General features: G+C 48.0%; 4 protein-coding genes across 4 annotated transcripts; 3 read left to right on the forward strand and 1 right to left on the reverse strand.

The window, feature by feature from the left end:
* Positions 1–5,598: 5,598 nt before the first annotated feature.
* On the forward strand, positions 5,599–6,535 carry BCR38DRAFT_410540 (uncharacterized protein; the record flags this gene model as incomplete). The annotated part of the gene is made up of 2 exons (XM_040858475.1): positions 5,599–5,609; positions 5,653–6,535. 2 exons carry the CDS (start codon positions 5,599–5,601, stop codon positions 6,533–6,535), a joined length of 894 nt encoding a protein of 297 aa, XP_040713927.1.
* Positions 6,536–12,859: 6,324 nt separating this feature from the next.
* Positions 12,860–13,631, forward strand: BCR38DRAFT_410541 (uncharacterized protein; the record flags this gene model as incomplete). Its single annotated transcript, XM_040858476.1, has 3 exons — positions 12,860–12,934; positions 12,994–13,318; positions 13,375–13,631. 3 exons carry the CDS (start codon positions 12,860–12,862, stop codon positions 13,629–13,631), a joined length of 657 nt encoding a protein of 218 aa, XP_040713928.1.
* Positions 13,632–18,129: 4,498 nt separating this feature from the next.
* On the forward strand, positions 18,130–19,983 carry BCR38DRAFT_232720 (membrane bound O-acyl transferase family-domain-containing protein). Its single transcript, XM_040854327.1, has 2 exons — positions 18,130–19,070; positions 19,148–19,983. The coding sequence occupies exons 1-2, from the start codon at positions 18,319–18,321 to the stop codon at positions 19,584–19,586; spliced, it is 1,191 nt and encodes a 396-aa protein (XP_040713929.1). The 5' UTR covers positions 18,130–18,318; the 3' UTR covers positions 19,587–19,983.
* Positions 19,984–21,319: 1,336 nt separating this feature from the next.
* On the reverse strand, positions 21,320–24,206 carry BCR38DRAFT_486369 (DNA replication regulator SLD3-domain-containing protein; the record flags this gene model as incomplete). The annotated part of the gene is made up of 4 exons (XM_040864021.1): positions 21,320–22,550; positions 22,606–23,339; positions 23,393–24,109; positions 24,159–24,206. The coding sequence occupies 4 exons, from the start codon at positions 24,204–24,206 to the stop codon at positions 21,320–21,322; spliced, it is 2,730 nt and encodes a 909-aa protein (XP_040713930.1).
* Positions 24,207–25,306: the final 1,100 nt, after the last annotated feature.

The following is a 25,306-nucleotide window of genomic DNA, read 5'->3' on the forward strand; positions in this document are numbered from 1 at the left end:
GGTGATGCGGCTTGGGCAATAAGTTATATAAGTTATTAGCTGGTAGGGCTCGAACGGCCTGCACAAATATTTCCTTTCCGAGTGTTTTTTCTCTTGTCTGATGGCTACTTCTGGCCTTATGCGGGGTTTTGTAGGTCTTCGACCCTGCACTTGGCCGTACCTCCCCATCTCCGAGTTGAAAATTCCATTGCCACGACGGCAGCGGTCTACTATCGACAGGTTCGCATGGCCAATCATGAATTTTCTACCATACGCACGTATACGCTCAACTCTATAGGATCCAGTCACAGATACATGTGCCAATATATGCATAGGCGCCATTTCGGTTTCGCCAACAGATTGATCGACAAGTGACTTAACAACCATACCAGCTGGCTACCGCTAAATCAAATCTGCAAAACCAGTAAACGGTATAACTTGGTTAAGAATATATCTTTCTTTGGCGTTTTAAGCTCTCAGTAGAAGTATCACAGGGCGTACCAGGTTAGTGAGGTATTCACCCCACAGTCAACGAAGTTGGGAGGCTCAGTAAGTACAAAACTCCTTTCAATTACAAGCGACACCGCTAACGCAAATACAGACTTGGCCGCGCCATCCCCAGAGCAAATTCGCCCGTAGCTCGGAACAAATCATTTCATAATGCCAAGAGGCAGCATTTGCCAACACCTTTGCTGCACCAATAGCTTCCCTGAATACTGGAACCCCCTAAATATAATGCCGTGTTATACACTGAAATCTCACCTATCCCCAATTTCGTGGACCTAGCCGTCTGCAACGATAAAATAGTCGTCGAATGTCTCTCAAGTCGTGAGGATTGCGTGTCTATAAGTATCTAAGTGCTCAAGACCCTGAAAGGCAAATCTGAAGCTCTTCACTACCAGCAAACCCGTATTGTATTTTGTTTTCGAGTGCCTAAATTTTTCTTTCGGATTGGTGTCACATGCGGTTCCTTTTGGGCTCGTTTCTGCAGTTCGTGACGTTCGCTGCAATATGGCACTGGCATCCGGACATGTAAAGTATTTCTTACTATCTCCGATACATGCGCCCTAGTCTGAGCATCACCGCCCTGAACACGTCTACGGCACCACCATCTTGTCCCTCCTCATGTAGACTCGGGAGTCTTTATCATACAGGCTGTGACTACACAGCTCTGCCGACCGGCAGTGTTACGAACCTCATCACGGTGTACACAGCTACCTGGACCGTAGGCTGCCGGGCGTTTAATAAGACTATCATCGCCACGGGCACACTTCCCACTTACATCGTGCTTCTCCAATATATCCGTTCCGGTGGATGATGCCGATGATGGAAATGGCGGCGGCAAATCCCTAAGAATGTGCGCGACCAGCTACACGCACTGTGTCCGGACGATGCAACCTCGTGCGATTTAGAGACGGGGGCCAAGATCAAGGAAGAGCCCACTGTAGTCGGTGATTACATTGAGTACTTGAACCTGTAGGACACGATTATGGGCCGTATCTACTAAGTTCATTTGTTGTGTTTTCCCCTGCTTGCCGATACGGCTGTGGCTGTGGCCCTTGAGTTGGCACCTGCTGAAATCTTCAATAAGGTCGAGTCTCAATGTTTGTGCAAGTATTCGGGGCATCTGGTGATATATACGTAAGTCTTCTCTGGCTTTGGGGATAGAGGAGTGGCGGGTTTGTCTTCTACCCAGTGTTGCCTTTTCTTTTAGCCTCCTTGAGATGGGAAGGTACGGCCAAGCGTAGGGCTACAAAACCCCGCTTCAAACCAGAAGTAACCATCATAGAGAAAGGAAAAAAAAACATCTTTTTTTAGCCTTCATATAAAAATCTAGTGCTCAGTATGAGGCAAAATATTATTAACCTTCTAAGGCATTGTTACTTATTCAACTCACTCGTTTTATCAATTTAGGACCTTACTATTGTTATTTATAGTATGATTCTACAGCGGAGGGTCGTTACTGTCGACCTCAGATCCCTCAAGCTGGCGCTCTATACCACCGTCACGTCAGGCTGATACCTAGAGGCAAATACCTCAGCCCTTCTCCACCTCACTCAGAATACGTCATGTCGACAGTCACATTGAAGAAGAACTTTGGAGACTAGGCGGGAACTCTCGTAGGCTATGGATAGCCTAGGGCCGTGGTAATTGTGAGCCCGGCATCAGGGAGGTGGAGTCACCTGCTATGTACGTTGTGGATGAAGAATTCGGAAGATGAGCTGTCAGGATAAGATATCTGAGCGTAGCCGACGCTCCACACTACCGTTACGTCAGGCCAATACCTAGAGGCAAATACCTCAGCCCTTCTTCCACCTCACCCAAAATACCTCATATCGACAGTCACATTGAAGAAGCACTTTGGAGACTAGGGGACTCTCGTAGGCTATGGATGGTCTAGGGCCGTGGTAATTGTGAGCCCGGCATTAGAGAGGTGGAGTCACCTGCTGTGTACGTTGTGGATTGAGGACTCGGAAGATAAGCTGTCAGGATGAAATATCTAGAGGTGAAGAGATCGGAAGCGTGAGGACGAGATTTACTATAAGGCTCTTAGTAAAAATAACCGAGGGCGGTCATTATGTGGAAAGGACTAGATGGGAAGGTACGGCTAAGCGTAGGGCTACAAAACCCCGCTTCAAACCAGAAGTAACTATCATAGAGAAAGAAAAAAAACATCTTTTTTTGGCCTTCATATAAAAATCTCCTTGGTTTGGTTTCTATTTTCGTTTATTTTATTCTCTTATTTCCTCTTCTTTTTGGTTTTGAATATGTTAGGCAACCTTGGTGGGCTTTGCCAAGACCACCAAGGTTACCACGTGACTTAGCCCTTCGGGACTAAGTCCAACCTTCGTGCTCCATAGGACTAGATAGAATGTCATGCTTGTACAACCTCACAAATCTTTGACCACCTTTGCGTGTAACAGAATAGATGCCGATATTCTAGGTTGTAAGTTTCGTCTAGGAGCGTGGTATCGTGGTTCTTGTATGTAATCAACTTTTACGAGATACGCCCTCTTATGTGTAGGTACTCAAGTAGAAGTAGAAAGCAGTTCGCAGTAACGATACAAATTCCTGCTTATCACCCCCAGTCCTTTACGACGAAATAGCATGGTAGTTTATATCTTGCCTTCTGATGCGAGTGCATATGGGGTGTGAATTGTTGTATTGGAAAAGGATGCCAGGTCAGCTATTCTGGCCTGGCAGAGCTCTTTTATCGCTCTTATCTATCTTATCTATAGCTATAGGGTAACTCCCCATGGGGTCACGTATCACCTTCCTAATGTCTTCTCTCGCACATCAACTATAGTAAGAAAATATAAAACGCCCGAAGGCCTAAATTGTAGTTTCTACAATGTATCTATTGCGAATTATGCGAGTGCATATGGGGTGTGAATTCTTGTATTGGGAAAGGATGGCCAGGTCAGCTATTCTGGCCTGCAGAGCTCTTTTATAGCTCTAATCTATCTTATCTATAGCTATAGGGTAACCCCCCATGGGGTCACGTATCAGTGAAGTACTTGTAGGTCTGGACTTATTTATACTTCCAACACGGCTTTAACGTGGACACGCCGTCAACCAGGTGTCTTTTATACCCCCCTACCTCCTTTCCTAAACGCCATGGTCTATGAATCTGGAGAAATCTCTGACTCGGCTTCAGTCTGCACGATTTTAGACTGCAACTACGTTGTCATGTCGAATGGCATAAGTGGCGAAATGTAAGTAGACGCACACTTTCAAACCAGGATAGATCATTGCCGAGGCATGACCGCGACTACAGTGGTGAGTGAGACTGGGGCTGTACATCCCGCCACAACTTTAACTGAAACTATGTTTTTAGTTCAATAAAATATTTAGGCTATTAAATTGACGAGAATGCCAGATTTCCCTAGTCTGATGGTAGTCAGTAAAACAAACCCTTTGGCGCCCTTGCTGCTGAATCCAGCTTAGCGTGCTAATGGCAAAATTGCATTCGTCTGTCTAACTGCAGCAAGAGCAGCGCGTATGATAGTTGAGATAGCTTCGTCGTCTGTAAGTGACGATATTTCATGGTGAATACGCACTTCACAGGAGATGGCACTGAAGAAATGTACTAAATTGAACCTCACTCAGGGCCATTCCTGACCACCATTCAGCGCTTGACGGAAAATAGGAGATGCCAATTTGCCTTACCTACCGATCGATCTGATTTACTCTCAATATGACTTTTAGTCGTGCAGGCCAGGGACAGTAACACCAACTCTTGCCCCCATCCCACCGTGAGAGTAACAATGAGAAACTCAATTCATGGTGAAAAATGCCGAAGGTAATATAAAACTGGAATATGATGGCAAACGAACCATCGAGGAACGAGTTCAGACCTTAGGGCTCCCATAAGTTATGGCGGCCGTGAATTGACCGAACGTAGTCTTCGAGAATAGATACTTAGCTGTAGATTGAGGTTAACCTAATGTCCCTAATGTCTAGGACATCGATGCCTTACCACGGAAGATATGAGCAAGGCAATTTCGGAGGAACTCATACTTCGAGATCTCTTTCCCATGGAGATCCATGGCGATGTGTAAATAACAGCCCGGCATCATCTGACTACTGATTTTCATGATTGCGATTCTTTTGCCCTGAGCTTGGAAATGTGAAGTTATGTAGTAGTGTGGGTAAAATGCAACAATTTTGCTCATGTGGGTAAATGTACACCTTCAGGGTTTCAGAAGTTAGTTCGATACATCGCCAGCACTTGGATTAGGATTGCTGATATTCGAGTCCCATAAAAAGGGATGATTTCGGATCCTATTCGCGTGTCAAACAGCAACAGCCCTGTGCTGGGCCTTTTGTGTCCAATGACTATATCAAAGTTTCCTTGGCTATTTCAACTAGTTAGCCGGACCTTCCGGTTTCTTCAGCCAAGCCGATTACCCCGTACTATCTGCCACGGGACAGTACATACTCTAGGATCGTTGTATGTCTTCATGTGCTTAAAGGCCCTTACGACCCATTGCGCTCGTTGAACAACTCAGTAGATATACATTCAATTTAATTTACTTCCTATTTAATAGCTTGCAATAAGTCTGACATCTCAGCCGATTGATATCTTGGTGGCCTTCGTGTGTATGTAGTCATGGTGCACTGGCAGATGGCTCTGAGCTAAACACTGCCTAGTACTCTATGCTAATCGAAGATAAATACCAGCCTAGTTGCAGCCCAATGCCGTCATAAGCTTCCATATGGCGGATTGCGACACAGCCACCGCCGCAGTGATCAGGCTGTATACACGGCTCAGAGAACTCGAGGCCCTGAGCGAGCATTGGTTCGCTCAGCTTTCTGTGCCGGAACACCTGCAGAAAGCTGAAATTCAAGTCTGACTAACGCATCACAAGGCTGTGGACACTTTGTCCAGATAAATAGTACAGGTTCCCACCTAATCTTCTTGATGTCTCGTTACAACTAATGAAGTCGTACAAACTGGCCCGTGTTCGAATCAAGTATTTGCGCTTATAAACTTGTCGCCCTCTTGAGCTTAATGTCGCGACCAGTCTCGCCAATTTCCTTGGGAGAAGAGGCCGGGTGGTACCATCGGGTATGGCGTATCTGTAACGACGCGATTATAGCATTACTGTGCTAATAATGAAGTATAGGTCAGCCAACCTACCAATGATGTTGATGACGGAATAATCCCAGCCGAAAAAATGAAGATCCAGCCCCACAGAACAGGAAGTCATTTAGTACTTCTCAACGGCTGCTCGATGACCTAAACGAAGATTTTTCGAATGATGGCTGTAGTCCGGAAGAGACGACGAGTGTCGATAAGACCGACCAAGAGAGTGCCAAATTCCTGGACCAAAGTCAAGCTGCCGCCGAGGACTCTACATCATTGTCGAATCCAGAAAATCAAGGAACAGAGCCTAAACGAGTTTCTGTCAAGAATGAACGCCATTATCTGGTCCTTTTCTTCGTCTTCCATCTGCCCTCCATGACCATTACCTTCATCCTCTCCGGAATCTATCTTGTGGGTTATCAGTGGACGGCGGATTCCGGTCAAATCAACGCTTTACTCTTCGCAGCCAAATTACATGACGCCCTTATGATCGCATCCCTGTCAAACATATTGTTTCATCGAATCCGGCATAACCTCCTGATAACCAGGGGATACTCCACCCGGGGCATCTTGTTCGGCCTTCTCATTGCCCCTTTCCAGGTCACCAATCCTCTTTTTCTCATTGGGAGGCCTTTTGTTGCATCAATCAAGTATGCATTTGCCTCTCCTACTGAGCTTACAACGAACCTTCTGGTCATTATTGTCTTCATCTTGGCCGCGTTATCGGCGCCATGTTCGAGTATCGTCTTGCTGCCGCGGTATAATTGGTGGCCCTTACCAGAAAATCACCAGCTTCCCAGCTATTCGGACCAAAGCACCGCAGCTTATTGGATATTAGCGCTTCGTTCGAGCAGTTATTTCCTATTCACGTCGACGAGACAATGTCTCCAAATTATCTCTGGTACGAAGGCGGATCCGCACGCCGAACATTCTCCACTCAGTTTCGCAATATGCTCAGTGGACTGAGTCAGGTGTCAGTCAAAGACAGAAACGCTTTCATAAATGTTTCTGTCCTTGACGACACTACTGTTGACTCTTATTCACTCTATTATCGGGAAGACAATGTCACATCATATCCATGTGACCTATAAAAGCAGCCTCCATGCCCTAATAAGAGCATGACGATGGCGGTAACTTGTCCATCATATATTTTTTCGAAACAGCTTTCTGCAGCGAGCCGAGAGTATACGGATTCCACTTCTTCCGAGTCAATCTTGATCAAAGCAAGTGCTGAAAGCCCAATCGGGTAATCACGCACCTGGACGCAGCCACGGCTTATCTTCCAATGCAGCTATGATGCGTCCCAAGGAAGGCCGTCTCCGGTATTCAATTTCCCAAAGGGCCCCTTTTCCGATCATGTAATATCCATCGACACTGCGACCCTGTCCTTTAAAACAGATCCCGGATCTCTCTAGAGGACAGTTTTCTTTAATCAAGATGAATTTCCAACTCTCAACATATCTATGGCCTTCATCATAGATCATAGTAACCGCTGGTACCAAAACAACACCTTTATGTGCTTAGTCGATGCGAGATGGATTGAATCGGACATTCGGACCATAGCTCCGTCGGGAGTTATATACCACTCGAGCTTTTCTACAACAAGACGTAGCGACGAAGCACCTCAAGACCCTGAGAATAAAAGCCAACAGCGAATCAAGATAGATAGATCATGGGGAGCTATGATCGATGACGAGTTGGTTGTCGAGCCTCTTGATCGGTCCCAGTCCGACTAGTCTCCTTTTGACCACTTGCAAAAAGACTGTGTCCAGCGAGCAAATACGACAGGGAGCATGGATTATGATTACGATACGAGGTGTGAAATGCTCGCATATGCAATGTTATTCGCAGACGCCCTGAGGAGAATTCAGAATCGAGCTCAACCTGCACCATCACTAGGCGATTTGAGATCCGATGGCCAAGAGTACTCGAGGCTTGGACCTCTACCACCAGGTTCACGCATGCAAGCTGGAAGGGACCCTTCTGCAACTCCCGTGGGCTGTGCTTCTTCTTCACGTTATGCTGATATACGCCCACTTTTGAATGGTCCTTCTGGGAAATGGCTGGTATAGTCGTGCGTGGTCGGAGCTGGGAGGTTTGCTTGCGTTGGCTATCGTCACTACGAAGCCCAAAAACGGTATTTTCGACAATACTAGTTCTGGGATCCACGCGTATAAGACATGGCGACTGAGGACGTTCGTTCGAGAGGTTGAGCCTGAGAACAGGCTCGAGCTCGTCTTCTTGGACCAAGCGCCACCTATTGCGGAGGGGATAGAAAATGATAGAGTTTCCATGCCGAAACCGGACTGAGAGTATTAATAACTTGAACCATGCTGATATTTTATCATGGATACAGGGAAAACCTTCAAAGGTCTCAACTATTGATAATGTAGATCCAACTACACGTATTATTAGCCCCACATCTACCGCCGACTTTTGCAGGCATATACTCGCGTCAAAGGCATTGGTATTGTGATAGTAGCAATTTGGGACCATTATAAATGAGGTATTACCTTTACTCTTAAGTGTAGTTAGTTCTATTCTAAACTAAAACAAAGCTACCTTTACCCCGACTTGATAGACTAAAGTCAGGCTATGTCACAAATGAAACTACTGCGAAGCAGCTGATTTCGACAAGACGTCCACCTGAGTATTCTAGTTGCAGTCTTTTTATGATAGCTTTGGCTAAATTATGGAAAGGCTACCCTTTTTATTATATTATTATCAAATACGCCGTAGGCTGGAAGCCCCCGGTACCTCTACAAGTGCTCCCGTATGTCAAACCGTGCCCTAATGGCTGGACTAAATACATACGCTGCTACGTAGGTTCGCTCTATTAGCGACTGCGTTACGTCCACCACAATACTATGTTAGTTCTCACCCTACTAACAAAGTCCCCCTGAGAAGATCGATATTATCCGGGCCTAAGCGCTATCCGGCCAGTCCTGAGTAGCCACCTTGTGATAGTCCCGCTGACTACTGGTTTCCCCGTCGCCGTTGCCAGGTGTCACGACCTGGGTTGCATCGCATTGGTATAGACCTCGATTAGGTGCTATCGACGAAGATTCTACTCTAAGGAGCGAAGGAAAGAAGATGACAACTTAGGTTTGAGGGAGCGCGACTAAGTCATCCACGCTTGGCGGGGCTCCTACAAGGGTTATGATTGGCTTCCCACCTGGCACTGCCATGGCAGGTGTTCCAGCTGTACGTCACCTGGTTGTAGTGAGTCTGCGAGGGTTGACCGTCACACCAGGTCTCTACGTGTATGCAGCGGCCATGGTGCGATAGTGGCCCGCAGGCGCTCTCTCGATTCTTCCAGCAGGCCGCAAAAGAGGATTACGTGCTCTGCCGTCTCGGGGGCCTCTCCACAGCGGCATAGCGGTGAGTACACACCGAAGGCTCCTATCTTAAATAAGAAAGCTGATAGTCCTATTTTCCGGTCCTGATCTGGCATACGGTAGACGCCTCCGGTCGGTTTAGGTCTGAGTACTTGCCCTGTTTCGGCATTCGCATCGAGGGGCCCTCCGGCTCCTCGGCGATAGCGCGTCGCTGGCGGTCGTGTTGTGCTGCCCCGGAGAGCCATCTCTTCTCCCAGTGGTGTAGGAGGGCGGCCGGGACTTCCTTCGCCTTGCCTATCCACTCGGAGCCCCTAGCCTCCTTCTCTATTGTGTACCCCGCTGGTCTGAGCGATTGTGACGTCCGATTCCGTCTCGCCGGCGTATCCTGTCGGAGTATGTGTGACGCTCTCGCGCTCGTGCTCCGAAGCAGGCTCCTTTTGCCGTTATTCCGTAGCCATTCTTCAAATTTCGCCGCCCGGGCACTGAGATATAGGTCTAGTGGCGGGATAGCTGCCTCTATTTCTAGGTGTCGGACCGGTGTCGCTTTGTAGGCGCCACAGACTATTCGGAGGCACTCATTCTGTATCCCGACTAGGCTCTCAGCTGGTCCCGCTGGTTCCTCGCTTATAGTGTGCCACGCAGCCGCCCCGAAGGCGATCGCGTTGCGAATAACCGACGTGTACAGTAGTCTCGCCCGTATAAGATCGCAGCCCCACGCCATGTTCACTAGCTTTCTTAGGGCTAGCTTCTGAGTCGCCATTTTGATTTAACCCGCTCGGTGTCAGGGTACGGCTAGGCCGAAGGCGATAGTACAGAGTGATGGGGAGTAACGGGCGTCCCTCCTACGTAATACCGGGTGGTCACTGGCGGTCTCAGGTAGGGGTGCCCACGGTGATGCATTGATCTCTGCCCTCTCTATCTTCCTCCGTCTCGACTCCTTACTTATAGCCAGCCGAGGTTCTCTCTTGGATTCTGGATGTTTGCTTCCGTATGTCTGTGTTCCTCCGACTTCGGCCAATATCTTGGACAGCGGCTCCTTATCTGCAACCAAGCGATTCCCTATCCGCTACAAACGGCTTCAACGGCTCTCTAGCCGCCACAAACGGCTTCCTACCTGGTGGAAGCCGGCCCGCCTCGGATGACACTTGTGGCTCTGACAACTCCTTCCCTATCCTACTTCGAGATGGTCCTTATATAGATAGCTAGGCCGCCGCTTGGACCCGGCATAACAGCAGGGTCGGCGATGCCAAGGATCTTGACTCTCGTCATCCCAAAGCTTCACATAGATTGTAATCATGATTCGGGAGTCTTTTGTCCGAAACACCCCTCCGGCGGCCCGCCGGTGTCCTGCGTTCAGTGTCCTGACACCCACTGGTGCCTATGGCATTCTGTTCTCTGACACTCGGTATGGCCTTTTTATACATTTTGAAAGCAACTGCTCTTTATCCAGAGCCAAATAACCCACATAAGCAACGCACCCCAAATTTTTGTTTTCTTTTCTTTTTTCGCTCAATTCGTTGTTGAACAAGGCTTTCGTGTAGGTAGAAATAGAGTTGACATCTCATGTTGTAACATACTGAAGTATAAAATGCAGCTTTTTCTTGGTGATGGTTTTATAAGAACTATGTCGTAGATGACAAGCTCGGGTATGTACTCAAGGTTCTAGTTTACCAGAATACGCTTTTGTGGTTCTAGATTCATGGTTTTATCGCCGTCGTTATGTGTAGAGAACCTCTCGGGAAGGAATGCTGCAGCACGAAACTGAGTCCTACCTGCGCAAAGCAATCTCTCAAGGATGCACTCGATTTGCGGTTATAACGACAGGCATAAGGTCATAATTAATTATCTTCATGTTTACCATCGGTTGTGATTCTTTGTTCAAATTCATTTCCAACGTGTAAGACTAGAAACTTAGCATAATGAAGACTGCGCTTCCAAAGGAATCGAATAATGACACTATGTGCTGAGAATGACTATCACGAAGTATGCATCGTGGTAGATAGGCGTAAGACGTCTGGGGCAAACTGCCTACTACACTTCTTCCAGGATTGATATCGTTAATATGTTACAAGATTCAGTCTTTTGGCCAAGTATGACGCAACGACGTGACAAGTAAACTACACACACAAATAATAGGGAACGGTAGATTTACCGTCCAATTCAACATTTCCAACATCACCAACAACGCTGGCCGACTTCCAACACTTCTGGCTAAGATGAATACACCTAGGCGCTTCCTACGCAATCAGCTACGTAATACAACCCAACGGATCAAAAGAATTCTCCGCTAATAACAAAATCCTACTTACCTTCAGTGCCGTTTCCACCCCTACGCCAGCCGACCGCTACTGGAACTACGGGCCCCTATAACCGACATCTTACGCGGGACGACCGGCGTTAAATAAGGACACTACGGAATCTAGCTCGGGGGCTTTTATGGAAATTCCGAACGGTTGGGCTACTCTTAACGGTAATATCATCTAGCACTTGAGGGCCCCTAACACCACACAAGGGCTACGTGGCTATAAGGCCGTTACATCGCTATTAAAGCAGAAAATTGAGCAATTTATCGACAAAGACCATCGCTATAGATATATTGCCTGGAAGGAGCCACGCTTTGAATACTGCTGTAAAGGATCTTAGTTACAACCGTCGTGTCCGGCGCTGTAGACTGAAACTTAACAGGCGGCATCGCGCTGCTAAAATGCAATTTTCTAACTGGGCTCTTAAACGGTGGCCTACTCTGAGGGCTGGGTGGAGGACCACAATTGCCCTAAAGTCTCCTCTGATAAGTGCTGGGCGCACATTAATCTAATATAGAAGACCTGGATTACTGTATATGACACTAAGGACCCCGCGGGATTCGACTTATTACGTGAAAAGGGACACGGCGGGATGGTCTGGTGCATGGTGTGTGGCCTCAAAAAGGGGCCTCTCTTTATCTAGCCTAAGGACGAAGGGGGCATCATTACAGAGACCTATATCGATAATATCCTTGCTCTTATAGAGGAATTTAGGACTACTTTCCGCAGGGGCTTTGTTTTCCAGCAGGATAACGCCATAGCATATAGAGCCAGAGTCACTCTTGATCATATTAAAGACCTAGGCATCGAGTGTCGAAGGTAGCTACTGAAGTCGCCAGATCTCTCATACATTGAAAATATATAGTTCTAGGTAAAGGAGTAGCTGTACCGGCACTACGATCTGCAGCACTTGACCCTAGATGACTTAGCTGTCGCTATTCGCGCTGCGTGGCCCTTAGTGCCAGAGGCATTACTGTATAAGTTGGCTTCGTTAATGCCAGACCGGCCGCGGAAGGTGTGAGAAGAAGATAACGGCTTGATTAATTACTGATGTGGCGTATGTATCTCGCTAGTTAATTTGTAGGCAAGTTACATATTAGCTATTTGTGGGGATACCGGGATGTTGTATCGCACTAACGAAATCAATCCTGGAAGAGGTGTAGTCCTACGTAGTGGTCCGTTCCCGAGTGGCTTGGTTGCAACGAGTATGCTCTTCTTGATGTTCTTAACCCAACATAGTTCAATTTATCTTTGAAAAGATAGGCAACTGTTTGAATCCTCGCGCACACCTATTGGTGTTGATGGGGTTGTTTCACACCGAGACAGCTATTATTGCCAATCTCACCCCTTATAGCCACTTTATCTCAAACGTCAGGGTACCATTTGTGGATTAGTGGCGGCCTTAGCGCGTGGTCTGCGCACGTAGGCGGGCAATTATAAAATACCCGCTATAACGCGCCCGGTAAACCGCTGTTTTGGCAATACGTGACAAATATAATACCCAATTTTATAGGCCCATTTAATCCTAGCAACTTATTTATCCCCTCACAGCCACAAGTGGCTTAAAAGACCCCCCCCAACTACAAGGTTACTCACGAAATCTTGTGGCGAGTGAAGAAAATTCCAACGGGTCTTGGCAGTTCGACAGGATGCCCAAAGAATATTCCGTCGTGTTGTGCGGTGATGAGGACGAGCCTACCGGCCGAGACAAGATTCTCCAGAAAGTTAGTGCGAGCCTTCCCTGTTTATCTGTGTTCGGTTGATCGCACTGACACTGCAACAGTTTGCACCCGGCAAAAATGCGACAGACTCAACTGAGGCGTGCCGCCAGACGGTCGACGTGAATGGGACGGAGACCCTGATCGAGCTCGTCGCATTTGATTCGTGCGCCACTGATGAGGCCATGCTGCGCTATCTCATCGAGTATGCAGATGCCTTTGTCTTCGTATTTAGCCGCTTCTCTCCCCACACCCTCGAGACGGTCCAGAGGTACCGCGACGTGGTTCAGCATGCCCTGCAGGCGAAGGGCATCAGTCGAGACTCGGACGAAGTGTGCTTTGCCTTGATAGGCAACGCCGATACGGAGTTACCGGTTGTGGCCGGTACATGTAGGTTTCATCTTGCTGGTGAGAACACCAGGATATTGTGCTGACTCCCCATAAAGCCAGCTCGAGAGAGGAACTGAAGGAGAATCTGAGGATGAAGGGAAAGCTCATGGCGCAAAGTTGGGGGTGTCCCTACCTGGAAGTCAACACTGCCGAAGAGGAGACTCATGGAGTTGAAGAAGCCATCATCTGTATTGGACAAGCCATTAAGTCATCCGAGAAACCAGACCTTGGGCGGGGACTGTCAACGCGGAAGAGCAAACCCCCTCAGCGGTTTCTGATGCGGAGGATGCTGTCACGCTTCATGAGTGGGTAGATGGGGAAATCAAGGTCTATAAAAGGGGGAGATGCCAGATGAGGGAACTGCTTTATTTGTTTTGGGATTTCAGAAGCGTAACTGGTTATGGGACTCGAGAATGAATATACGTAGAAATCACATCAAGACTAGATTCAAATATAGAGCTATATATGGATTAGAAATTATATAACAGATGAGGATCACAGAATGTGCACTACATTATGTTATGTGCACAGAAGTATCGTTACGAAATCATATTCAGCTGTGCGATTCCTTCAGGTAAGGTGGCCATAGAGCTAATGTCTTGACTCAGTGATGATTGTAGTACTTTAAAGTATTTTGCCATGTTTAGATTTGAGAGTTATGTCTTGATCAACCTTTTATCCCACAATCCATATATTACATTGGCATGCGAGTGCAATTAGAATTTTTCATGTCCATATTTGCACCCTGCAGCATAAGTACAAATCGCACTTCATATAAGCAATCAGATCTTAATGCATATACATAGTTGGTTTATCCTTAGAATGGACTCGAAGTTCCTAATAGTCCGTAATAGCATTACGGTCTATAACGGTAGTAGAACCTTAGAGGCCGCAATTATCTATTGAATCAAAGAGGAAATTTCGTGTCTTTTACTAACACAGCTGAGAATATATTTCCCGATCGAGCTAGCATTATAGGTATGTGTTTCGTTGCTTTTTGTCTTCTCTGAATCTTCTCTGAAGTCTGTATACATCACAGGCTATGGCCTGCGTGGAGACTATCGGCAAGGCCATGAACGGTCGACCTTGTGAACTCTAAGTCAACCCTATTTGACAGAAAGGTTGTTACAAAGTCTGATGGACACACGAGTAAATTTAAATCCGTAGTTTGAATGGATAGAGATTTCTTTCATTTTTCCCTGTGCAAATTTGGGATAACGTAGTCCACAAGCGAACGGGTCACCCAACCGAACGGGTCACGCCAACTAGCAAAACATGGAATTCAACACGATTTCGCAACCACAACGCCGTAAATCAATTAAAAATACTCAGAATACTCTTGCCCAGATGATTCTATCTCTACCTGACAGGTTCGCGCATTATGCCCGGTCTTTCCGCATACGCCACAGTGCCGTTGCCGTGGCTGGCCACGATTTGATCCAGCGCTATTTCCACGCATTTCCTGCTGTACTTGCTGCGCAACGTCCTTTTGATCTTGAAGATCTTGTACGTCTTGTGAATTAAGCGATCCTCCAAGCCGTACTCGTGTTTTTTTGGCCCTGCGCCGCTTGCTAATTAGAGCATTTGCCTCTCGAAGTTCGGCGACCTCAGCTTGGAGTAAAGCCATCTTATGCATAATACTCGGCGCTCCTTTCGAAAACTGATCGATAGCATCGTAAATTGACGTCGGGGAGCTATTTTAATGCCTGATAATTCGACATTTAATAAATTCGGATTGCGAAGTAGCCTCGGTTGGGTTGTTTGGCGTCCGAGAAGCCCAAGGAAGGGTTTCCCGCGTAGGGGGCCGGGAGGACGTTGGAGTCTGTAATTTCACATCCAGCTTCTCAATAACAATATCTGGGCTTAAAGGCACAAGCCCAGCCCCTTGAAAGCCTGCACGAATATTGCTTTCGGTCAGGCTCTTCTTGAACGCGTCGCAAAATGCCGGAAGAAAGTCCTCCTTTGTGATATGCGAGTCGCGTAGCAGTCGGTTTGCCATATCTTCAACAGCACTTAGCCGGGGAGGAAATGCTTGCGAATCTAGCTCAATTATCCTTTGATTAATCGTATTTTCTTCTAGTTTTGTTAAATTCCGACCGTTGGCTTCGATATTGCGATGTGATTGACGTTTTTGAAGACGCGCCTGGAGAGTAGTATTCGAGACTTTGTAGATTGTTGCAGCACGTCGGATACTAAGTGTTGAGTCATTTCTGATAGCCTGGGTTGCAAGGAGTAATTGAGATTCTTTTTGAGCAGAATCCATCGAGAATTAGTTGCGTGGTAAAGTTAGGAAGTTTAGTTCTATTTTTTGCTATGGGCGTGACCCGTTCGGTTGGGTGACCCGTTCGGTTGTGGACTACGTTACTTGTCAATAGGATATTCAACTAAATCTAGATTGACCCCGTGTCAAAAACGACGGGTCACATGGTATTGGAGCATAGAAGCACCATGTCGTTAGTTCTAGCTTTGTCTAGACTGTTGTTTGATATTAAATGTGGGATTGAGCACCATAGTGATTCCTAAGGTTGAAAGGCGCTTTATGCTTAACTATACTCAAATATAGTTGGTTACAGGGGTATTATCATAAATAAGATCTTAATAAATCACTATCGACCAGTCTAGCATACGCTAGTTCTACTTAAGAGAACTTAATATGTGTCACAAGCTATGATCAGGATGGGGTAGAAGGTCGCGATCGGGCCCGCCTGGATAGGCGGGCGAAATCATGACGACCTGATGGCGTTTCAACAAAACCTTCTGGGCCCCTCAAATAGTGCTCAAGGCACTAAGGAAACTTGAAGGAAACTTGCTGGAGGGGCAAGTTTCCTTCTTTGTATCGAATTGCTACTGGCCTCCCCTTACACAGTACCTACTGTTACAATATGTAATACTATAGTTACTAATCTATGACACACGTTAGATACCGAGTCAATCAGTCCGTTACTGATAACCTATAGCGCAGTATACTACCATAGGGAACATATAATTATGAAAGGGTATTGAAACAGGGTCAGTGTCAGGGTACGGCTAGGCCGAAGGCAATAGTACAGAGTGATGGGGAGTAACGGGCGTCCCTCCTACGTAGCACCGGGTGGTCACTGGCGGTCTCAGGTAGGGGTGCCCACGGTGATGCATTGATCTCTGCCCTCTCTATCTTCCTCCGTCTCGACTCCTTACTTATAGCCAGCCGAGGTTCTCTCTTGGATTCTGGATGTTTGCTTCCGTATGTCTGTGTTCCTCCGACTTCGGCCAATATCTTGGACAGCGGCTCCTTATCTGCAACCAAGCGATTCCCTATCCGCTGCAAACGGCTTCAACGGCTCTCATTCGCCACAAGCGGCTCTCTAGCCGCCACAAACGGCTTCCTACCTGGTGGAAGCCGGCCCGCCTCGGATGACACTTGTGGCTCTGACAACTCCTTCCCTATCCTACTTCGAGATGGTCCTTATATAGATAGCTAGGCCGCCGCTTGGACCCGGCATAACAGCAGGGTCGGCGATGCCAAGGATCTTGACTCTCGTCATCCCAAAGCTTCACATAGATTGTAATCATGATTCGGGAGTCTTTTGTCCGAAACACCCCTCCGGCGGCCCGCCGGTGTCCTGCGTTCAGTGTCCTGACACCCACTGGTGCCTATGGCATTCTGTTCTCTGACAGTCAGGCGGTCAGTAGAATATACCTACCACCTAACACACTGAACAGACAGCTCCAATACCAACAGATCCCATCTGTTAGTCTGATCAGACGGAGATCGTGGTAATGGTTTCAAGAGCGAAGCTCTTGCGAGTCTTGTGCGCAAGTTGGTCGGATGTGCCCCTGAGACTTGTATCGGGATAATTCTCAGAATAGGACGTCTGGCTCTGGGAGTCGAATTGAAGCTGTCACTAGTGATGAATTTCTCTGATTAGAGCAAGACATAACTCCTCATAGTTGTTAAGGCTAAAGTGGAAGAGATAGATGGATTCTTGAAAACTATGCCTGAACGTATAAGTGAACCATGAACAGAAGCTTTGAATTGCACACACTAGAAAAGAGCACGATAACTATCGACTATGTAGAATAGAAGAGATGAAAGAGGTGATTTAAAAAAGGGATGATGGAAAGAAAAACTGCAGCCACAAGTCCCTTGAAGAAAAGTAAAAGATCCTCCCCATTCCGTCACCTATTTTCCCTGGCGTCCGGCCTTACCCCGTTACAGTATTAGCTAGACCTAGCTGGCGCTAAAAATAGTAGCATTTTATACCATACACACATCTCTAAATATGCCCTAAGAGTATAAATGCTATTAGTCTCTAACATCGCTGCGAGGATCGCGATACTACACTCTACTATTACTTATACGTAGCTCACTTATATATCTCTGCCCTGCTAAAAGAGTTAATATGTCGTACGTTAGCCTAAATCTCTAGGGAGTAGCTAGACTCGAAGTAGCGACTTCTAGTGCCTGAGATTCTGTAACTTGAAGGCGGCCTAATAGTGTTACGGCACAATACATAACTGACCTGCTCGCGGACCGCTTAAAGAGCGCTGCCCATCTATTCTGGGGGGTTTTCTCTAATATGGCAATGTACCGGGCCTGCCGTATATTCAGAGCTTTAGGTGAACCGTTACGGTGTCGTGAGGCGAATGATCGAGTGTGTTATACGCGCTTGCTATTGCGTGTAACCACTGACGGCGAGCATTCAAACCGACTGTCAACCTCACGTACACTTAAGCCGCCTGCACGCTAGGCCGCCATCGTGGCACGCACTAGTGTAGATCACTCCTAGCATCTCTAATGACAGGCGGTTGAAACGCGCTTACTTGATTCTCTGGGAGTGTTTTCCATGATTGGTGGTGGTCGGCTGAAATGTTGGTGTAGGTGGGTGGGAAATTGAGAGACACGGGCATGTCGCGTAGTGGGGTGTGCGCCAGACTTTTGACAACGATTTCAGGATCCCGTACGCAACACCTCGAATCGATGCTAGGTCAGTATCTTGGTCCGAGAGAAGTTGAGAACAATGGCCCCAGGAACACTCGTGCTCTTCCTCTTTGTTTTCGAGGCAATCTTCGTTGCTACTTTCGTTCTGACACTGCCTCGAACCCTCGGACAATTCGTTTCCGTGGTCCTTCTAACAGTAATGACATTTTGTCTGCAACAAGCTTTCAGTAGCTGGTGCCAGAATGGCTCGATCAAGGCTCTCGCTCTCCCATTCCTGTTCATGCAACTCGGAAGCGCACTCGACTTGTTGTTTCTGTCACATGCCAGCCCAAAGGACTTGCGACATGCGCATCGAGACGGCACAGACAGACTGCTTTCGTGGTCCGCTGTGGGCCAGATTCGAAAAGCACTCGTACTTCTCTGGAACTGGCGACGAATTGGGACGAAATGGGAGGTCAAGACTATACCGTGGTCTCCGATCAATGCAAAGGCCGCACCTTCACGTGGAGAATTCCTTCGAGGACGACTACTCACCTTTCTGGTCGCATACCTGCTCATGGACTTGATCACATTTATGCCACCTCCAGACGCACAATTGATTACAGTCCAGAAGCAAGCCTTGTTCTCGAGACTCTCCGAACTATCGCCGGAAGAGCTCATTTCTAGAGTAATGCTTACTTGCGCAACTGGCTTTTCTGCTTTTGTGCAGATAACCCTTCTACACAGCGCCGTGTCTTTCGCAGCTGTGGCCATAGGGCTCGGGAAGCCAGCAGAATATCCACCCATGTTTGGAAGCTTTCTTGAAAGCTACACATTGCGGCGATTCTGGGGGTGAGTTTTTCCAATTAATCGTACTACTCAAGTCTCAAATGCACGTGAAATCTTTTAATTGCTAACTCGATATCAAGCATCACATGGCAGCAAACCTTGCGCAGGAGCACCACGCAGGCTGGCCATTTCACCAGCCAACTACTCCAATTGCAATTCGGGACGACCCTGTACTCCTTAGTTCTTTTGGTTACGGCATTCCAAGTGAGTGCGGTCATACACATATTCACGGATGTTGGGCTTGGGGTTCTAGCATCTGAGCGTGGAGCCTACTGGTTCTTCACAATACAGCCCTTCGGCATCATCTTCGAAACTGCTGCCAAGGCTATATATCACCGGCACCTACCATTAAAGTTGAACCCGGTTGCAGAGAGTGTCTTGGGATATACTTGGGTCCTAGCCTTCCTGACGTGGTCGGCCCCTACTTGGGCATATCCGATCATGCGTCAAGTGGGCAAGGGTGACAGAGACCCCATGGTTCCGTTGAGTGTCATCCAGTGGATACTTTCCAGATCATGATTCCGATTAATTGAGGACCAAAGAAGGAAGCATTATACGGATAATTTAGAAGCGACCTTGCATTGGGATGAGACCTGAAACGTGATTAAAATTACACTAGCTGGGGCTGCCCCTATCGTGCTAGACGGCTTCATAAAGGAGCTATGTTTGTTTTACTGCGGGGACTGAGCCTCCAGAGACGATTTGGGCATCTCATGTCACTCTGTGATGTACAATCCGAAGAGGTGCAGGCATCTTTGGAGCGGCGCATGATCTGTCCTCTTAATTTACAACTTATCTACTCCCGTAGAAGCAAAATCCCTTGTGTTGGCCTGCGGCTGTGAAGGTTGAAGAGACGGGTTATTTCATTAGCAAGTCTCCCTCGAGCCCAACAACTCATCCTCAAGTCTTCGTGTTCACTATCCCGCCACTCATTTTAATCCCCCTCGTACCCACCAACTCTTTCTCCTGTCCCTTCCCATCCGCCTTCTCACGCCGCTTATCTGCGTTCCCCTCCTCCCCCTTAACCTTCCGCCACATCCTCTCCGCCCACGATGCCGTCTCTCCTCCGCAGCCCACTTCTTGTATAACTCCAACGGGTCTTCACCGCGCCCTATCGCGTCGTCGTGCCGCTTCTTCAGCGCCTCGTATTGCGCTTGTTTGCCGTCCTGCTCGTTGCTGGCTGAGCATTGCGTCGCTGATTCCCGTGGTGGATAGTGTCAAGGCTCTTTTCTTTTTTTCTTTTTTTCTGTTACTTTCGGGATTTGTCTTTTCTGCGTCGACTTAGGCTTGGTGTGGGTTTCTGGTGTTCTGGCTACTTGGGCTTTAGGTAGCGGAGTACCAGCAAGGGCAAACGTGTACTTAATATGAATTGAATGATCCAATGTCTATAAAGGTTTTGGTGAAAGGCAATGAAGGCAATGTGGAGGTGAGAGGTTTTTATTGATCCATGGAATTGCACACAGCCACGCTGTATGACATCATACCAATGCAGCCAGTGATGTTTATGGTCCCAAAGCTGAACCTGTGCCGCAATTCTACGGAAACGACAGTCAGCTCGTTATACCTGTTGTCGCGGGAATTTTGCGATGCGCCAATCTCGCCGATGCATGAGTTTAAGTCGAGGGATGCTGTCATGTGTGTGGTATAGGTCCCGTGAAATCCGAACCCACTTACACGCAACAACGAAGAGGTTGGACCTTGCTCAAACTCATTTTCATCATTCATGTCTATGCCTACTACCAGCTATGCAATGCCTACAAACTCTATATGTGTAAATGCCGCCCAATGCAAGTCGTAGAGTCATTAATCGTTTCATCTCAGCTCTCATGATCATTCATTTATTCATTCGTGTTTGGGAAAGTGCATAATATTCCCAAAGGCCCGAATGGCCAACAATCTCGACTGGTGAGCGCCTCTGTCTATCTGGATGATCAGTGCGGTGTCCTCCTGTTCCCAAGGCTTGCACCCCATATCCCCTCTCAGAGTACATCGATGCTAGTCCTCAAATACTTCCAACAACTCGAGAACTGGAAGGGTATCATCCCTTCGGACTCCACAAGTAAAATTCGCGGATGGGAGCAAGCTGGAAACGTCTGGAATCCTGTGTCAGATGAAGGGTTACCAGAGTTTCATCCGCGGGTTTCGTGTTGTGCATGTCAATCTCCAGAACCTGACCTCCAAAGTACAGGTTTTGAGAGCCATTTATCTGCCTTACACCCAAAAGACGACCTCAGCCTAAGACTCAAAGCCAATCAAGCAAGGTCATCGGGATCTTCATCCCACCCGCGCCGCTCGAAGATGGACATCTTCATCATTCCTTCATTCACCTGTGTCCCATCTGAAACAAGAGATGCGGCAGTACCGTGATCGACGTTTCTCTTTTTCACCGGTGTAACAGTAATGTAGCCTTCCAATGAGCCAAAGCCCCCGACCGATGGCTTCTTCACAGGCGTTTCGGCATAGCTCACTCTTGGAGGTGACGAGGGTATCTCGATCCCACTATCTCGATGCCTGAGGGAGCTGCCAGGCACCGTCAAGAAATTGGATTGAGACGCTTTTCGAGACAGAACCGGCGAGGATGCTAGAACCAACCCATCGTCTATCCCAGAGACCGAGAGAGCATCTAGCCTTATTGAAGGCTTGGCTGGTGTTGCGGCCACATACCCGCTGCTTCGTTTCGACGCCGGCAATTCAGGGGACTCCTCTATCGACGCCTCATCTCGGTTACGCTTTCTAGGTGCAGATGACGGGATTATGGACGAGGAGGAAGGCATATGATCTGTTTCGGTAGACTTGCGGTGACGTATGCCGAAGTTTGGTTGATTATGCGCATCGCCTGCAAGAGCATCTCTGAATCGGACTCCCACAGGTGTTGCTTTGATGGTGGTCTGAAACCGCGGGTGCTGGGTAGGCTTTTTCGATTTTCTCAATTGCGACAGGCTTGTAGTCGCGCGTCTTTCATCAGTCTCAGCCAAAGCCTTGCTCACTACTTCCCTGTTAGGCTTCCTCAAGCTTAAAATGGCGTCTTGCAACTCGGCTTTGACATGGGCTTCCTTCTTTGCCCTTTCTTCCCCGGACCTCTGCTTTGATTGGACGAGACTAGAAGAGCTAGATGGTCTGCTCTTAGGCCTGTCTAGATCTTTCAAATCTCCTTTTGGTATGTCCGCGACAGAGAGGGGCTCGCTAGCCTCTCGTTTCAAATTTGGAATCACTGGGATGGATGCCGACCTGAGCAGAGCAATCGTTCCCCTCGGGCCTCTTGATATACTACGCCGATTTTGCTCAATCTCCTTTGACAATACTCTGTCAAGCGTACGTGATGATTTTGGCGGAGCAGCTTTTCTCGTTGCGCCACCAGATTTGAGCTTTGGCTTGACAGTCATATCAGGCTTCTTTGGCTTGGATTTTGGCGGTGACGGCATGACAGGACCACCTAGCTTTCGGTTGATTGAATCACAATGCTCGGGAAGACGCGATGAGAAACTTCAGGATGTCAGTACGCCATGGTCTTTGGCCAGTTGCACTTGAGCAAACTTACAATGGCACAATGATGTCCACACAAAAGTCCCTCAGCGGGTCAGAGCTTGACCTCGCAGACTTATCTGCCTCCTGTCGCTGTGCTTGAGAGTCTTCAAGCATGTTGATCTCATCGAGTGCTGTGGACTGCCATATGCTGAGCCGATCTGCGTGGACATCGAGAAGCATGGGGAGATTATGCTTGTTTCGCTTTTTAGTTGGCAACTCCTTTGAGACTCCCGGGGTGGGCTCCTCCCCAGGAAGGCCTGGGAGCTGTGAGTCATTGGGATTGTCGACAGACTTCAACGATTCCAACGCCAAGACTTCGAGAATGATGATAATTTGCAGTTGTGTTTCCCTTGACCGAAGACATGATAGCTGGAGTCGTGTCTCCTGGGGTATAGCTGTTGTCATGGAATCTTCATCTTTGGGCTGTGGTTTGTGCACTCCCCACCACTTTCGGACGTGCTCGTCTTCGCTCGGGTACAGTCCATTTTTACCCAGTCTTGTCTTTCTCGACTTTCTCTTCGTGGCCTTGGTTCCCTGTTCGTTATCTGATTCCACCGCGTGGATCTTCATTTTGGCAAGAATGTCTGGTATTGCGTCCCGATACTTCTTGTCTATCTGCACAGTCGACATGACCAGGCTCTTTAGAAATTCCACCAAGTCAACCATTTCCAAGGCTGAGTCGCAGTCAAGATGAAATGCAGCACGGGCTCGAGATAGGGCACCTTTTGCGAAATACGCCAGAGATCCCTGGAAAGAGTTAGGCTGCCTTTCTCTATGGTGTAACACTGTCGTAAACATACCATAGAATGATATAATGCTTCAAAATACTGATGTCGAACATTGTCCAATGTGTCATCTAAGGTCGGTTGGACTAGATCCTCGGGGGTCCCAGGGACCGCAATTACTTGACTCGCCATCCGAGTAGCAGGTTCAGAGGCGCTGTGGTCACCGTGGGAAGATAGTTGGGCGGGGGCCTGGGATTCGGCAACGTCCCCTTGGGTCGAAGCTTGGGTGGACTCGACACCCTGAGAGGGCAGCAATACAGATCTTGACCGCGTCGGTTTCTTCACCAGGGATTGGATAGCCTCGATAGCAAGCCGGCGTTTCTTGTTCTCCCTCTGCAGCTGTGGTGTCGTCGGAGGCTCGAGGACTGCAGTATTCTCAGGCAGAGTAGGTCGCGGCTTGACCAGCCTGGAACAGGAAACAGTAGCATTTTGGCCAATCGCTTCCAAGTTCACCCAGGAGCCCAACTTGCACAAGGTATAAAGCCCGTCATCTTGACGCTCCAGTGCATAGAATGTCTTGTTACTTTCCAGTCGCGCAATGAGGACTACTGGACAAGTGCCGATACGGCTTTCGAGGTCGAGAATCTTGATATTCGATTTGTAGAAACGGGACGATTCGAATTGGCCGTTGGGCGAAGTAAGATCTAGGTATGAAAGTGCAAGATGCTCTCGGGGTAGGAGCATGAGACCTTGAAGTGCGCGAGGTTTCACTGCGAGGTTTGGAGGATACGTCTGCGAACGTGAGCAGGAGTCGGGGCAATACGGAGAGGGGGTGCACTACCTGTACAATAATAGGCTCCTTGAGGAGGTCTTCCATGGCAGAGGCCATACTTTGCCTTCCAGGAGCATCAACTTTGCGTTTTCTGCCCCAGGCATTTGAAGAGGACCCATGCTTGTTCAAGTGGCTGTCTGAGGAAGGATGGGGGTGGAGGATGCCCGACGGACGGTGTAGTGAGGAGGAACGAAGAGACATGAAGTGCAATCTGCCGAGAAGAAGCCATTCAAGACTTGGTATGATGCAAGTTGGACAGCGACCACATCAGAACTCAATAGTCATATGAATAGTGGAACTCGCTTTCCACAATGAAGTCTAGCATCATTTTCCATGTTCGGGGCCACCCAAATCGCGTCAAAAGCACGGGACGCGCCGCGGGGCAGCACGGGCCTCTATGTTCCAATAAAGGTACTGAAGTACTGCTGATTTGGAGCTTGGCATTTCGCAGGCGTGGCTTGACTCATAGTGTTAATTTGTTTTTTTCACTATGATATTTTGTCGTCCCTCAAATTTCAAGTAGGACACACGTTGTAATGTCTTTAGCTACTGACGTGTCAGCCTTCTACTCAGCCATCGTGAATGGATTTGCAGTTTTCATCGAGGTTGTTGTGGCAGTCACGTATACAAGGTGCAACATATGCTGGATATCTCGGCTCTAATAATTGTTTAAGTGGATAGGTCATCTGTTGCTCCCTCGTTTGTGAACAAGATCACGATCTTGAAACACATCGACGGGAGGCAAGGCCCCTGTGGTAATCCCTTCCACCAGTCCACCGTTCCCAAACGGAGCACCCTCTCCGCTGGGATTGGACCGTCGACTTTTCATTCTGAGCTGCTACTCAAGAAAACCGGATCGCAGACCTTGGCTAGTGGGAAGGCTAACCTTTTGGGCCATTTAAACTGGCCAACTGGCCTGGAGAAGGGCCCAACGCATCCGACCAGTGGCAAGCCACATTATCACCGCACCTAGGCTATTTCGATGTAGATCGTGCTTTACTTGTTGTATCGGTTGAAATCCACCACCTGCTCCGGGGTAGAGATTACGACGGCCTTTTGCTGCCATACTCACCGGAAACCTCATCTCTTCCAGATGGAGACCCTTAGGCCACCATGACAATTTTCCACATCACTGTGTAAGAAGACCCTGCACGACC

The sequence above is a fragment of the Pseudomassariella vexata genome, assembly GCF_002105095.1.
Source record: "Pseudomassariella vexata strain CBS 129021 chromosome Unknown BCR38scaffold_9, whole genome shotgun sequence".
NCBI lineage: Eukaryota > Fungi > Ascomycota > Sordariomycetes > Amphisphaeriales > Pseudomassariaceae > Pseudomassariella > Pseudomassariella vexata.

Coding starts and splice junctions, on each gene's coding strand:
- BCR38DRAFT_232720 (XM_040854327.1), top strand. CDS start 18,319: ATGGCCCCAGGAACACTCGTGCTCTTCCTCTTTGTTTTCGAGGCAATC. Junction 19,071..19,147: donor ACATTGCGGCGATTCTGGGG/GTGAGTTTTTCC, acceptor CTCGATATCAAG/CATCACATGGCAGCAAACCT.